At 65.0% G+C, this 15322-nt stretch overlaps 3 protein-coding genes across 5 annotated transcripts; all 3 read right to left on the bottom strand.

The window, feature by feature from the left end:
• Positions 1–125: 125 nt before the first annotated feature.
• On the bottom strand, positions 126–5908 carry RCCD1 (RCC1 domain containing 1). 3 transcript variants are annotated; one of them, XM_074549027.1, is made up of 7 exons: positions 5743–5908; positions 4971–5325; positions 2132–2253; positions 1838–1942; positions 1543–1695; positions 1353–1382; positions 126–274 (listed from the first exon to the last, which is right to left on the bottom strand). In XM_074549027.1, exons 1-7 carry the CDS (start codon positions 5897–5899, stop codon positions 219–221), a joined length of 978 nt encoding a protein of 325 aa, XP_074405128.1. In that variant the 5' UTR covers positions 5900–5908; the 3' UTR covers positions 126–218. The 3 variants fall into 3 exon arrangements, with proteins under 3 accessions (XP_074405128.1, XP_074405127.1, XP_074405129.1); XM_074549026.1 differs by lacking the exon at positions 126–274 and adding an exon at positions 787–1167; XM_074549028.1 differs by lacking the exon at positions 126–274 and adding an exon at positions 1024–1212.
• Positions 5909–6246: 338 nt separating this feature from the next.
• On the bottom strand, positions 6247–12479 carry UNC45A (unc-45 myosin chaperone A). The gene is made up of 20 exons (XM_074548979.1): positions 12327–12479; positions 11672–11830; positions 11277–11313; positions 11013–11188; positions 10826–10918; positions 10437–10604; positions 10076–10244; positions 9666–9836; positions 9391–9562; positions 8919–9219; positions 8672–8766; positions 8425–8566; positions 8126–8266; positions 7854–7981; positions 7618–7684; positions 7336–7449; positions 7130–7245; positions 6930–7047; positions 6692–6847; positions 6247–6508 (listed from the first exon to the last, which is right to left on the bottom strand). Exons 1-20 carry the CDS (start codon positions 12336–12338, stop codon positions 6248–6250), a joined length of 2796 nt encoding a protein of 931 aa, XP_074405080.1. The 5' UTR covers positions 12339–12479; the 3' UTR covers position 6247.
• A 289-nt stretch (positions 12480–12768) lies between these two features.
• Positions 12769–15163, bottom strand: LOC141730544 (protein shisa-like-1). Its single transcript, XM_074549032.1, has 3 exons — positions 14042–15163; positions 13183–13396; positions 12769–13007 (listed from the first exon to the last, which is right to left on the bottom strand). Exons 1-3 carry the CDS (start codon positions 14217–14219, stop codon positions 12788–12790), a joined length of 612 nt encoding a protein of 203 aa, XP_074405133.1. The 5' UTR covers positions 14220–15163; the 3' UTR covers positions 12769–12787.
• Positions 15164–15322: the final 159 nt, after the last annotated feature.

Genomic DNA, 15322 nt, shown 5'->3' with positions numbered 1-15322 from the left:
TTCTTGTACAGCCCCAGCCTCCGGGCGCGTCTGGGGGACCCTGCGCGGAGCGAGGGAGGCGGGGGCAGCACAGATCCGCGGGGCGCGGCCTGGGGGGTTTCAGCCAATCATGAGCAGGGCTGCTGCTTTTCCGGCCAAGTCCAGCGGCCTCAATCTGTGCCGGGATTGGCCAAATTAACTGGAATTCCGAGCTCTGATTGGCTGAAAGAGCTGGCACTTCAATCCATGCGGTGATTGGCCAAACAAGGAGCCGTCCCTATTATTTCCTCATTGGCTAAAAAAAAAAAACAAAAACCTCGAACTTTCAATCCTCATCAGGATTGGCTGAAGAAGCAGTCCAATCCGAATCCTGATTGGCTGAAGAAGCAGTCCAACCCGAATCCTGATTGGCTGAAAAAGCTAGCGCTGCTGTGCCCTGATTGGCCGAACGGGCTGCAGAGCCGATCCGCTCCGCACCGGGAGAGGCTGCGCAAGCCGGGCGTGCCCTGGCGAGCCACGGCCGCAGCCTCAGTCCGGACCGTGCCGAGCCAGAGCCGCATCTCAGTCCGGACCTGCTGTGCGTCCCCTGGTCCAGCTGTGCGTCCCAGTCCCCCCGAGTTACTCTGCACGCCCCACAGGAGCAGAATCAGCCCCAGCTCTGTGCCAGCGCTGCTGTCTGTGCCACTCCCCAGAACGAGCACCGTGCTCACACAAACCCAGGCACAGCCCCGTGCAGTCCCCGCCCCAGGACAGCTTCACTGGAGCCCGATATGCTGGAACACGGCTCGCACACACCAACACGGCAGCCCTGATGGAAAAGTGAATTTAATGAACACATCCAGCCCGCCCCAGGGTGTCCCTGGCCCTGATGCAGCTGCACCCCCACTCCAGCGCGTCACTCAGGTCACTGTGGGCTGAACTCAGGAGGGCTGTGCCGCAGGAGGGCTGCCTGCCCTGCCCTGAGCACAGAGCGGTCCTGCAGCTGGTCCTGCAGAGCAGAGCCTGCCCTCACCCCCATCTGCAGCACCCACAGCTCCTGGGGCCCTCAATGCTCCCGCACACGCACATAGGTGGTCCAGGGCCCACACACCACCTCCTCCACCCGCAGCCCCTCGGCCACTAGGTGCTCCACGCGGTGTGCCTGGTCACAGCTGGTGTTGTTCCCGTGTCCCAGCTGCCCGTATTTACCTGCACAAACAGTCATGACACTGGGGCCTCACAGGGCAATTGCTCCTGGTGTTTGTGGGGAGGGAACACAAGAGCCCCAGTGTAGACAGAACAGTACAGCGACAGAAGAGCCAAGGGCGAGAGAACAGGAACCAGAAGCTGCTCCCAGGGAGGCTGTACAGTCCCAAAGCAGGGGTGCCACTTACCCCAGCCCCAGGTGTAGAGCTCCCCGCCTCCTGCAACAGGGACAGCAGCATCAGGCAGCACCCAGGGAGCTCCATCCCCCACAGTGCTCCCTGCCCGCAGGGGCACTGCCCCGAGGGTCCCGGTGAGCCCTGGCACCTCTCAGAGCCCCTGCCCCCCGTGGCACTGTCCCCTGCCCCGCTGGACACTCACGTGTGACCACGGCTGTGTGTCGGGAGCCACAGCTGACCATGCTGACCTCCAGGTCCTGTGGCAGATCCAGCAGTGCTGGGAACGCCTGGATGGAGATGAATGCAGCATCCTGGGCAGCCAGCTGCTCCTGGCAGGGCATCAGCTTGGTGCTCCCTGCACAAGAGGTGACAGCAGTATTGCTCACAGGCGGCTGAACGGCACGGGCCCTGCACTGAGCTGCAAGGGCTGTGCAGGAACCCGGCCCCCTGCCCTCAGCCCGGCCACATGGCACTGAGTCAATGCCCCCAGCACCCACCTGCGCCCTTGTCCTCATCCCGCGCTCGCTCCTCTGCCAGCGCTTTGGAGGGCAGGGCCAGCTGCCCCGACTCGTTCCAGCCCCACATGTACAGGTCTCCTGCCTCTGCAGTGGGGGAAAAACACATCAGGCAGAGCTTAGCCTGGGCCGCACCTGTGGCAGCACTGGGTGCTCCAGGGACACCCACACCCCACACAGCCAGGTCCCCCCAGGCCATGTGCTGCCAGCAGTGTGTCCAGCCGTCCAACCCAGGGCAGCCCAGCCCAGCCCAGCCCGGCCCGGCCCGGCCCTCACCGCTGACGCTGGCCGAATGCCACCCGCCGGCCGCCACTGCCCGCATGGGCACCCCGGCCAGCGCCTCCACCAGCCGCGGCTGCAGCTCCGCCTCCAGCTGCCCGTGGCCCAGCTGCCCGTGCCTGCAGGGACACACACGGACTGACAGACAGACAGATGGACGGACGGACAGACAGACACACAGCCCACCGCCTACAGCTCCTGCCTCCTGCCCACAGACCCCACCAAGCCCTTCCTGCTGCCACCAACCCAGCTCCAGGCTGGCGGAGCCCGAGCAGCTGAGGGAACAGCCACAGCTGAGCAGAATTAACCCCAGGAAAAGCCAAGCGCCAGGGGGAGCGTGATGCCCCGCACCACAACACCAGCTACAGCCAGGGCTGCATGGGCAGCAGTGGGACACAGCACCAGGGGCTGCCGTCGTCAGAGATGGGGCAGGAGGGGCTGGTGGGAGCTGTAGGGGTGAGAGGAGCAGCTCCGCTGCAGAGTGGAGCCTGTTTGGTCTGGGGAGCTTCAGTGTGACAGCTCAGGACTGGAAAGGCTGTTCACATTGTGGAATGGAAAGGAATGGAATGTTCACATTCCATACGGAATCTGCAGAGGACTGAGGCAGAGACACCGAGAGCTGAGGGGCACGGAAGGGCCTGCTGCAGCAGGAAAGTGGCTCTGGGCACTCCCTCACGAGGGGGTAACGCCGACCACAGGCAGCAGCAGGAGAGGGGCTACAAGGGGTGAGCTATCGGCTATCACACAGCACAGCTGTCACACTGCGGGACACACTGGCACAGGCAGGCGTAAGAGGATTCTCAGATGTGCTGAATAACCAAGCTACAAAAAAGCTAATCCTCAAGTACACATCCCCACGTGTAGACACCTTTCCTCTGAAGGGAAGAAGGACCAAATAATGCAGTGCTGGCAAAGCAGCAACTGCTGATGAAAGCTGAGTGTTGTGTCTGCCACCGGCTAGCCCAGAGGCAGAGAGCGGGGAGCAGGGACTGGGAGGGAAACGCTCCTGAGCGATGACAGCAGGGAGGGCACTGGGCCAGGGCACGCAGCTCTGTGACACACCAGCAGCGCCGGGCTTGTCTTAAGCAGCAAAGAGGAACAGAGCAACCCTTCCACGCCACAGCTGAGAACAACCAGCTCCCGGAGCCAAGCCTCATCAGGCACCAGCAGAACGCAGGGATCCAGGGCACCTGTGGCACTGCAGCACCTTCTGGGAAAACCCGACTGGGCAGCAAATACACAGACCACCCCCGAATGAACACCTGTCCCAGAGTGACTTTATCGTGCTTGTATCCCCCGCCACCTGTTCTCTTTATGCTGGATACTAAGTTCTGCGCTTTAAAGACTGTTCTGAGAGCAAAAGGAGTAAAAAAGAAACAGAGTTTGTTTTCAAAATCTGCACTCACTCCCCCATATCCTTCTCCTAGACTGTGTTGTCTGCAGCACAGACAGCAGGAGAAAGCACTCCTTTGCTTTTTAGTTAGTGAAGCCCCAAAACAAATAGCCTTTAAAAAATAATGAGTTAAAACATGGAATGAGAAGTATTTGAAAAAGCATAGAAGTTAGGAAACATATAGAGCAATAAATCGGCTAAAGCATGGAACATGAAAGAGAGATAGGGGAATTGATGGGCTAAGCATGTTCAGAGCCAACAATGTCAAATTGACCCTAAGAACCTTGCCAAGCCATGGGGACCAAGCCAAGTACACCGGGAATTGACCATATTAGGATAGGAGTTCAAAAGTTTAAGGAGGAAGACTCATCAGGAGACCCCCGCCCATGATGAAGGCAACCGGAACAGCCACCAAAATGATCCTCAAAAGAGATGTCTCCGCCCCCGCTCCGCCTACACCACGCCCCTTATGAATATGCATGCAGACATGATTATGTATGTGATATGATGTAACCCTGCACCCAAAACTGTATAAAAGGCCTGCTTTTGTTACGGGATATTCGGAAATCCCTTTTGTGATTTTTCCGACACGTCGCAATAAAATACCTCCTGCCTATGTTGACTTAAGCTGAGTCTCTTAGGCAGTTATTCTCGCCTTTTGGGGCAAAATTCGGCATCATTAGTTTAGCTAGCTGAGGCAGTGAAGTTCCCTAGACTAGGAGTTTTCTTTTTCTTAGAACTGTTCAAACCTACTCTAAACTGAAAACCCACGAGAACACCAAGAGCTCACACCTATAACCCCCCAAAGCCTAGAATGCTGCATTCCAGAGCCAGAAAATCTAATAAAAGACTAAGCAAACCAATCTACACCTCATAAAAAGAGCAGGGACCTTGATGATCATACAGAGACCCAAGCACCCTCGGAGACTGCCCTGAGGGAGCCAAAAGTCAGAGCAGAGGCCGGAGTGAGCAGCCAGAGACCCAGCGCCTAGAGAGGAGACAGGGCTGCCCATGGGGCCAGCGAGGGTGGACGCAGGGGGAACGGGGGCATGGCGAGGCCAGCACCCCCCAAGAGAAGCCTTGATTTGGGATGCCTGTGCCGGGGGACCCGGCTGTGGTGGGGGACAGATCCCATCAGCGGGTGGGGGAGCACTGGGCACCTGCAGCTGTACCCCAATGCTTCTGTCAGCTGTAAGGTAACATTCCCAAGTCCACCCCAGGGGAAAGGCAGGAGGCATATGCTGGCCCCAGGCAGTGTGTGCAGGCTAATGGGGGTTCAGCCCCCGAGGCGACCCCCATTCTGACACCCTCTCACTGGCACTCCCCCGTATCCCTTCTGCATCCATCCCCAGCGGTCTCTCTGCCTCCCACCAGCACCGTGCTTGTCCCGGAGCTCCAGCAGGCCCACCCGCCGCCCCGCTGTGCCCGCTCAGCCCCGCTCACCTGCCGCCGCCCCAGGAGAACACCTCTCCGGCGGCGCCCAGTGCCAGGGCGTGCTCCGTGCCCAGCACCAGCCGCCGGGCCCGCACGCCGGCCGGCAGCGCGGTGAAGAAGGGCGGCCGCGGCGTGGCGAAGCCGCCGGGCAGGAGCGGCAGCGGCCGGCGCCAGGGCGGCTCCGGGGGCAGCGGCCGGCTCCAGGCGGGCTCGCCCTGCAGCGCTGCCCCCAGCGCCGCCTCCCGCCGCCAGGCGACGGCCGCCGCCGCGCCCCGCAGCACCAGGTGCGTCTCGGACGGCAGCGCCTCGGCCCAGCCCGGCAGCGGCCGCCGCAGCCCCGCGCTCCGCACCTCCAGCCCCGCGCCTGCCGCGGCGGCATCTCAGCGACCGGCCCTGGGCACAGCCCGGGGGACGGGACGGGGACGTCAGCGGGGCACCGGCGGGGAGCATCCCGGGGGAAGCGACGCGGTGGGAGGCTGGGGGGTCCCATCCCGGGGGAAGCGACGCGGTTAGGGTTAGGGTTAGGGTTAGGGGAGGCTGGGGGATCCCATCCCGGGAGAACGGGCGCGGTGGGAGCGCTGGGGGGTCCCATCCCGGGGGAACCGGCTTCAGGGGAAGGGGCGGACAGGACGAACCGAGGCGACCGGCGCGGCAGCGCACGGCGGGGACGGGACCCGCCATACCGGGGAGCGGCAGGGGGAGCGGGCACGGGCCGGCCAAGGGCCGCGCTTCCCCGCGGGAGGGACGGGACCAGGGCTCCGGGCGGGCCGGGCGCGCTCACCGGTCTCCACGACCACGTAGCTCCAGGCGGGCCACACGCGGGAGATGCCCTCGGGGCCCGCCTCCAGCCGCCACGGGCCCGGACCCGGGCCCGGCTCCCCGGCCGCCTCCTCGGGGCTGAACCCGAACACGAGCCACAGGCAGGCGGGCACCGCCATGGCCGGGGCGGAACCGGCAGAGGAGGGGCCGGACGTGACGGCGAGGGGCGGGCGGACAGACGGACGGAGGCCGGGCCGTGGTCCAAGAGTAGCTTTAGTGTTCCCGGGGGGGCCTGGCTCCGCCGCGCCGGGCCCGCTCCGGGTCAGCCCTCCCGGCTAAGGCAGACGGTGGCAAAGGCAGCGGCAAGCCCGGTGCTCCCCTCGCCCCGGGGCAGCCCCGGGACAGCGTGGCCCCCGCCCCGGGCAGTGCTGAGCCAGCTCCGCGTGCAGCCGGAGCCCAGGGCGGCCCTGGGACAGCGTGTGAGCCTCGGCCTGGGCAGCGTGTGCAGCGTGCGGGACCCGCGGGCCTCAGGCGAGCCCGGGGTTGGGCTTGATGAGCCCGTAAGCCACGGCGTGTGCCAGGCTCTCCTGGGCCGCCTGCGCCACCCGCGGCTTGTCCTTGTCCTTGGCAAGCACAGAGAGGATCTCCAGCATCTCGCTGGCGATGAGCTGCTCGGCCACCTCCCGAGCAGCTGCCATCATGTTCATCACCACCACGGCGCCACGGTGCTGCAGCTCCGCACTGGGGCTCAGCAGCAGGGCCTGCAGGATCTCCAGCCAGTGCACCGTCTGCAGGGGAGCGGGGCCAACATCATCACGGGTCCCAAGAGAAGGGTTCCAGCTCCCCCCCACAGCCCCATCTCAGAGTCGGGCCCAAGACACGACAGGCTGCCCTGGCTTCTGGGGCCAGAGCTCCAGGCCGCCGTGGGGAGGGAATATGGGACACGGGGTGCTGTGTTAGGGTGCACTCACCACCTGGGGAATCCGCTTGCAGATGGGGGGATGCAGGGTAGTCAGCATGGCCAGGGTGCCCGAGGCTGCCCGCCGCAGCTTCTCATCCTCCTCCCCACTGTACAGGACCATGAGCTTCAGCCGGTCGCTGCCCTCAGCCAGGAACATCTCCTGCACCTGCGCAGGGGAAAGAGCAGCGATCGGGGGGGTGCGGTGGTCCAGCAGCCCAGCACAGACCCCAGCCCGTCCCGGCCTTCACCTCCTTGCTCATGGCCATGTTGCACATGCACTCAGTTGCGGCTAGCCGGATCAGCTCGTGCTCCTCAAACATGTAGCCCTCGATCATGGGCACAGCACGCTCTTTCAGGATCTTCTGCCTGGGAGGCAAGCGGGCAGTGAGCGCTCCCTGCCCAGGGCAGCCCCCCAGGGCACAGCCAGCCCCCTCTCCCCCATCCCTACCGCAGCCTCTCGCTGATGCCAGCCAGGTTGGTCAAGGCCATCAGCCCCTCAAAGTTCTCCAGGCCCGTGCGCTGCAGGTGCAGGAGGCTGACCAGGGGCCGCACCACCTCATAGATCTGGGGAGACAGAACACGTGGCACTGAGTCAATGCCCACTGCTGCTCCCAGCTGAGCCCCTGCCTGGCAGCCCCCAGCCCCAGCACTCACCCGCTCCCCAGGGAATGCCATCTCCGGGTTGGACGTGATGGTGATCTTTGCTAGGGCCTGCGCTGCCTTGGTCTGCCCCACCTCAGTGCCCTCCAGGGACAGTGGGATCAGAGCCTGGGGGCAGAAACAGCAGCCTGTCCTGCAGCCAAGGCCACAGCACCAGGGCAGCCACAGCTTTCCCCAGCCTCGTGTCCAAGGGAGCCAGTGCAGCCCTGCTAAACCACAGAGCGCCAGCACCCCGGAGCAGTGCAGGGCAGAAGCACAGGGGATCCATGCTCTCACCTTGCCTCCTCCCTGAGCAACCACACCACCCCGGTCTTCTGCCTCCTCCACCAGTGCCAGGAACACTCTAGGGACCAAGTGGGACTGGTTGCAGCACTTGGATTGTCACAGTGGGCCCAGGCTGCACCAGACTCCGGGACATCCTCCCTGCTGTCCAGGAGCTGGCCTTCAGCACAGGCACGCAAGTTCACCAACAGGATGCCGGCAGGCTGGGAACCCGGCTCGCTCTGTCCCACCTGGAGATGAGCTCTCGGCAGGAGTTGGTGAGCGCCGGGTTCTCGCTCTTCACCATGCAGGCCAGAGCCGACACCACGCCGGCCGTCAGCAGCTTCCGCACGCGCCGCTTCACGAACTCGGGCTTGTCCTGTGCCACGGGCAGGGCACGCTGGGCTCAGGAGCACCTGCGCAGGTGCCCGACCCCCCCGCGGGCCTCAAGGACACCGTGTCCGCACTGGCAGCCCAGGCTGTCCCACCACCCACTCTCCTAAGCGCAGCCTGCCCTGCTCACCTTGGGGTGCTGCTCCGGGATGTGCTGCTTGGCATACTTGGCCAGCTCCAGCATCTGCGGGTCCGGCTCCTCGTGGTCATAGCTGTTGGTACAGTTCACCAGCGTGGAGGCAACAGCATAGAGCACACTCCTGTCCTCTGACTGCGGCGACAGTGGGCACCTGTCACACTCACAGCAGGGAGGAGCAGCCAGGACTGGAGCCCACCCAGCTTGTCCCACACACCCCCCCGAGCTTGAGCCCCACGCCTGCTGCAGTACATTTCCCTGGTTTCCCTGATCCCACAGCTCTTGGTATGCACCTTGGCCAGCTGGAACATGGCCTGCATTGCTGCCTTGTCCTCCACAAACTCCTCCTTGACATCTGCATCGAAGGTGAGGTAGGCCAGGCCCTCCACAGCCCAGCGCCGCGTGCCCGCATCGATGGCCTCGTTGCAGAGCCACCTGGAGAGTGCTCCCTGAGCCTGGCTGTGGGGCTGTGCACAGCCCAGCTGCAGGCAGCCCAGCTGGGGGGCACCTTACCCACTCCCCACGCCCGGCCCCGCTCACTTGCGGCACTGCTTGGCCAGCTTCATGGTGGATCCCTCGGCAAACTGCTTCATGCTGAAGTCCGTGCCTCCAGCAGATCCCAGCTTGCAGAGTCCCTGCAGCCAGGAACAGAGTGTGGGACCAGGAATGCATGCAGGCAACCTGATGTGAGTCCTGGACCCACAGCAGCGGGGAGCAGCACTGCGACTGGCAGTCCTGCACCCACAGCCCAGCCAGGGCCCTGCCACACCCTGTGCCAGCTGCTCACCACGAGGGCGCGGATGCGGATGCTGTCCCTCTCGCTGTGCTTGTAGATCTCCTTGAGCAGGTTGACGCCGTTGGCCGTGATGAAGGAGGCGCGCTTGGCCTTGTCGGCCGCGTGGATCAGCGCCTCCACGGCCACCAGCTGGTGTGCCTCGCAGACAGAGGCGCAGAGGGACAGCACGCTGTCCATGATGCCCTCCAGCTCCAGCACCCTGTTCCCTGCATCTGAGGGACCCTGCAGCAGGCACGACACTGTCTGAATGGCCCGCAGCTTTCCCGGCAGCTCGTGCCCCTCGAACCAGCTCCTTCAGGGAAAGACCACCAGAAAGGGTCAGCATGATCCACCTGCTTCTCCCTGCCCCACCTGCTGAACCTTCCCCACAGCAGGTCCCCAGCCAGCTTTAGCACTGAGGTGACAGGTGCTGCCAGGCTGCAGGTGACAAAAGCCCCGTCACTCCCAGGACACCCTGGCTCACCTCACATAGTCCTCACACAGACGGTGGAAGTTTTCCCTCTCGGCATCACACTTCAGGTCCTCATACAGTTTGCTCAGCAGAACAGAGGTGCTCATGCGGCTGTTCTCTGTCACGGGCAGGCTGCCCGAGCTGCCGCACACGGTGCTGCCCACCTCCAGGATTTTCTTCAGGCCTGGGAAAGGTCAGGCAGCCCAGTGAGGGGCACAGTGGCATGTGCAGACCTGGGGCAGAGGAGCACAATGCCCCAGCAGGACACTGCTAGCCATTCCACTAACCCTGATCAATCACCCAGAGGCTCAGGCTGTTGTTGGTCTCCTTTGGTGACCTCCTGGGCACCACTTTGATGAGCAGGTTGAGGGCATTGTCACGGCCATGCGCTGAGGCCCCTTCCAGCACTAGCAGCTCCAGGAGGTGCTTGATCAGCAATTTCAGGTCCTTGGAGGAATCTTCCAAAAAAGACAGTGCCCAGCAGTCAGCACCCTGGGCATGGCCTCACACCCCCCGTGGTACAGCTGGCAGAGATGCTGCCATGACCAGGGGCTTCTGCCTCCTGTTAACCTTGGATCAGAGCCTGGCTTTGCTGCAGGGAGCAGTGACAGGGCAGCAGCAAATACCCCCACGGCACCTCTTGCACCTACCTGGGGCTGTCCCCGTACAAGAGCCAGCCAGGGCAGCCCACACTCACCCAGCACCACTGCATCCTCCTTCCCACGGAAGTCCTTCTGCAGCCCCTCCTTCAGGGAGTCGAACATGACGTGCAGCAGGTTGCAGGCCGCCAGGGACACCTGCTCGTGCTCCACACCCAGCACCGCCGCGAGACGGGGAGCCCCCAGTTCCGCCAGGATGGCCGTGGTCTGCAGGTACAAGCACACCTGTCCTCCGGAGCCCTTGGGGAAGCCTTGCCGCTCCCCAGCCCCTTATCAGGATGGTTTCCTCTCACAAGTTCAGGCCTGGCAGGTAACATCTCGGAGCTCCCCTGTGTCCCTCTGCAGCCTCCCCAGCATGGCTTTCCCCCGGGCCCAGCCCTGGGGTGTGGTGGCACCTACACGAGAGCGGTGGCCGGAGCACAGCCCCACCAGCGTGCGCAGGGCTGCCAGCATCAGGTCAGCCTTGGCCGTGTCCAGCAGCTGCATCAGCAGCCGCACACCGTCACTCTGGAAGATCTTCTCTGCTCCAGCCTCTTCTCGTGCCAGCACGATCAGGTTCTGTGCAGCCTGGGGAAGGAGAGTTCTGTCTGGGTCACAGCAGCACACTGCACAAGGAACCGATAGCAGCTGCAGGCACCCACTCTCCACCCCTGTCTTGGGGAGCATTCTGTGGGCAGCAAGCCCAGCCTGCCCAGGCAGCACCACTCAGCCACCACTGCCCAGGAGCAACAATCCTCCCCTCCTCTCCTCCCAGCCACAGCACTGCACCCCACTCCCTGAGTTCAGACTTTCTGCTTCTTCTCCGCATCCTTTTCTTCAAGATCCAGCAAGATCTGGAACATCTGCTCTACTTTGGAGTCCGTGCAGGCCATGGCCTTCATCTGCAACAGAGCAGAAAGAGCGGCTCAGCCCTCCCCGCCTTCTCCTGCCAGGCACAGCCCCAGCGGGCCGGCAGCCCCAGTGCGCCCCGCTGACCTTCTCATGCATGCTGCTGCCCAGGGCACGCAGGGCCTCCTGGAAGGCCTTGTTGCGGGGCTCCAGGCTGAGGCAGCGCTGCAGGTCGCTGACGGCCTGGTCCATGCGGCCCAGCTGCTGCAGCGCCTGGCTGCGGCGGAACAGCGCCTTCACGTCCCGCCCGTCCGCGGCGATGGCTGCGCACAGCAGTCACTCACCGGCCCTGCGCCTGCCCAGCGCCCCACGGGCGGCCTGCAGGCTGCTCCCCAGCCCCACCGACTGTACCTTGGCTGGCATCGGCCTCTGCCTTGGCGTAATCCTCCTGTGCACAGACAGGAGAGAAAAATGCCTGAGCGCTGCTGGCACAAGCCGCACGCAGCCCACACTCCTAACTTTGGGGACTGGGGACAGGATGGGAACAGCATCACGTGAGACAGGGAGCCAGCACAGTCTGTCTTTCCCAGAATACAACCCTCAGAGAGTGTCCAGGGAGCCCTACCGCCCCCCGTGCTTTTCAGGCACTTCTGGTCTACTCAAGCCCCTAAAGCTCCTCGTGTCCACCCCTGCCCCAGACAAAGATTCCCTGCCAGAGATCAGAGAGACTGTGACTGCTTGGGAACAGCCCCAGCCAGCCGGGCAGGTTCGTGCAGGCCGCGGGGACGCACCCGCCCAGCACTCACCAGCTTCAGGTAACACGCGGCCCGGTTGCGGTGCAGCACGGCGCGCTCCGACGGGGCCTCGCTCAGGCTCAGAGCCTCCGTGTAGGCAGCGAGGGCGGCTGCGTGATCCCCCGCCTGGAACAGCGCGTTACCCCGCGCCCGAAGCTGCTCCGCCGTCACCTGCCGAGGGGCACCGGCTGGGACACAGCCCTGGGCCCCGCACGGACCCGGGACAGGGAGCCCCGGGACAGGGAGCCCCGGATAGGGATCCCGGGAGAGGGACCCCCGGCACAAAGATCCAGAGACCCCCGGGACAGGGACCCCCCTGGGACAGGGACCCCAGGTATACGGATCCAGCGACCGCCGGGACAGGGAACCCCGGGAGAGGGACCCCGGGAGAGGGATCCCGGGAGAGGGACCCCCGGGACAGGGAACCCCGGGAGAGGGACCCCGGGAGAGGGACCCCCGGGACAGTGACCTCCACCCACCCCCCCCGGGACAGAGATCCCCGGTACAGGGACCGCCGGGACAGGAACCCCCCGGGACAGGGATGCAGGGACTCCCGGGACAGGGACTCCCGGGACAGGGATCCCTCGGGACACGGATACAGAGATCCCCGGGACAGTGACCCCCCGGGACAGGGACCCGCCGGCCGGTCCCGCCCGTCCCCGCTCACCGGCTCCTCCATCGCGCCGAACCCGTGACGTCACCGCGGATCGCCCGGGGAACCCTGACGCCACCGCCCTCGTCACGTGACGGGGCGCGCCCGGAGGCGGGCGGGGCCGACTCTGCAGCGCCGCCTCGCGGCCCGGCGGTGCCAGCACCGACCGACGGCGGCCCCGTGTGTGTCCCCGCGTCCCCCGCACCCGCCCGCCGCTCCGCTCTGAGCCCCAGAGAGCGAGTGTACCCCGTACAGCCCCGTACTGAGCTCCGGAAAGCGAGTGTCCCCCGTACAGCCCCTTATTAACCCTGCCGTTCGAGTGTCCCCCCCGTCCTACCCCCCGTGCTGCACCCTGAGGTGCGCGTGTTCCACCCATCCACCCCCCGGGATGTGAGTGACCCCCCTCCCCTCCCGTCCCGCGGCACCCCCGGGTGCCAGCCCCCCCTGTGTACCCCCCTGCCGTGCCGTGCCCGCCCTCAGCAGCCCTGGCCGGGCCGGGTCACTCGGGGGGCACCGTGCGGAGCCCGGGTGCGGGCCGTGTGCCCCCGCGGGGCTCCACGGGGCACGCAGCAGCCGCGGGGCAGCAGGCGGCGGAGGCGGCACCGGCGGCTCCGGTAGAAGTGGCAGAGGTCGATGGCCATCAGCACGAGGACGAGGAGCCCATAGAGCCCCACGAAAGGCAGGGCCAGCGGGTTCCTGCGGGGTGGGGCGCTTCAGCCGCGACCCTCCCGTGATACCGGGGAGGGCCAGCCGGGGCCCCTGTGGGCTCCGAGGGACGCCACAGCCCCTGCCCCAGCAGCCGGAGAAGCCGCCGGGGGTGTCCCGAGGGGCCCCCATCCTCAGGAGCGCAGCCAGCTGCAGCCCTGCTCACCGCAGCAGACCGGGGCTAGCCAGGCTCGAGAGGTTCACTCCAGTGAGGGCTTCCAGGGCCAGCTGAGAGCAGCAGGACTTGAGAGCGTCCAGGCGGGGCTGGCAGCAGTAGCGGTGCCCGGGCGGGTCCGTCAGCCGCGGGCAGTAGAAGCCGGGGTGGGAGCGGCCATCAGGGCCCACATAGCCCTCGCAGAGATGCAGGTTCTGCACCAAGACTGCAGCGGGGAGCAGGGCATTGCAGGGGGCAGGGAACAAGCCCCCACTGCGGGGACGTGGAAACTGAGCAGCGCCTGCAGGACAGGCTGCCAGCTCCACACCATGCTCTGTGCCGCGATGCAGTGGAGCAGGCCTGGGCTGGGCTGGGCTCAGCAGTCCCAGGGAGCCTGGCTAACATGGCATGGGGGGCCCAGCTCACCCCTCAGAGGGGGCTACACCCCACGAGGCAGCAGTGGCAGAGCAGAGCTCCCCTGGCACTGCCTTCTGGTGCCATGGCCCTGTGTATGCCATGACCTCCAGAGCTCACCGAGGCCTCGGCAAGGGCAAACGTGGACAAGGGCAGTGATGGTGGCAGAGGGGAGGGGAAACCGCCCCGGACAGCAGGTCAGCCCCCAGCCCCCGTGCTGAACCCCTCCCAGTGTCCCCTGTGGGGACAGCACTTAGACCCCACAGAAGTGCGGCAGTGGGAGGAACCCCAGCACCACCACACCTGGGCCCCCATCCCCAGTATGGACCACCACCTCTCCCTGCAGAGCACTGCCTCCCAGCACAGACCCCCACCGCTGTCGGGGAGCGACCCTCAGGGGACAAGGCCCCATCAGGAATGGGCTCAGGGAGCAGGAGGGGCAGGAATGGGGCTGTACCTGTCCCAAGGATGCTGGGCAACAGAGCCGCGGTAAGGAGCAGCTGGAGCAGGTGCCCATCCAGCATCTTCCCGGCCAGCCCTGGGCAGAGGCAGTTGTGGCTCCAGTGGAGGCAGAAACCACAGCCCCTCCTGCTCCCGCCTCCATCGAGCCTCCACCAAGAGCCGCTCAGAGCCATTAGAGCCTCCTGCACTCCCCTGTCCGCAGGGACCGGGCTGGAGGCGGGAGCATCAGTAATGAGCTTCTGGGGCCAGGACCAGGATGGCAGGCTCCCTCCCCAGCTGGATGCAGGGCATCTGCTGCCGTGTCCAGGGTCCCAGCTGGGCACCTGGGCCCATCCTGGGGTGTCTGAAAGGGCACTGGACCAGGTCAGGGCACAGGGCAAGCACTGCGTGGTGCTGAGCTTTCAGGGGCCAAACCCATGGGATGTGGATGTGCTGGGAGTTGTGCAGGAATTGTGGAATCACAGAATCATTTATGTTGGAAAAGACCTCTAAGCTCATTCAGCCCAACCCACCCAAGCCAGAGCTGAGGCAGTTCCACACCCCACCCTGTCCTTCCCAATGCCCTCCCTGCTGGAAGTAAGTAGCCCCAGGGGGCCAGGAAGCATGGCCTGTGGTTCCCACAGCAACCAGGAGGATGCTCTGGTGACACTGTAATTAGCTGCGACTCAGCCACTGCAGCTCCAGCAGAGCAGAGCGCCAGCCTTGCTCTGAAACGGGGCTAAAGGCTCTGGGTTTGGGGGAGGCACTCCCACGTTTCACCCAGGCATTGCTGTCCACACCAGGAGCTGACTCCCAGCCCCTGGCTCCTGCCCAGCACCAGGCACTGCCTGCTCCCAGGCACAGCTGGGCCTGGCCATGCCACCAGCCTCTCACAGGTGCCAGGGGCTCCTGGCTGGCCCCCACCTGCCTCGGAGTGCTGCCCTGTCTCCCCACAGCACACCATTCCTGCTTCCCTGAGTGAGAGCCACAAACCACACGGACACCAGGGCCATTGGAAACAGCCTTGTGTTTCCTATGTGCTCCAGGAGAGGTCAGTCCCAAGTCCACAGCACTTCCTCAGGCAGCTGCCCAACACCGCGGGTGCTCCTGGCCTCCCCCTGCTGCCCCGCCAGTCAGGGGGAGCCCTGCACGGGCCCTGCCCCAGCCACCAGGGTGGCCACCCTCGTGGGCAGCCTGCCTGTGACAGGGCAGCAGTGTGTGTCCCACCAGCAGCAGCAGAGCCCAGCCTGCAGCCCTCCCCAGCCACGCTCGGCCCACCCGGCACCGTGTCCAGCAA

Source organism: Zonotrichia albicollis, chromosome 11, assembly GCF_047830755.1.
Source record: "Zonotrichia albicollis isolate bZonAlb1 chromosome 11, bZonAlb1.hap1, whole genome shotgun sequence".
Taxonomy (NCBI): domain Eukaryota; kingdom Metazoa; phylum Chordata; class Aves; order Passeriformes; family Passerellidae; genus Zonotrichia; species Zonotrichia albicollis.
This window is presented reverse-complemented; position numbering and strand designations above follow the sequence as displayed.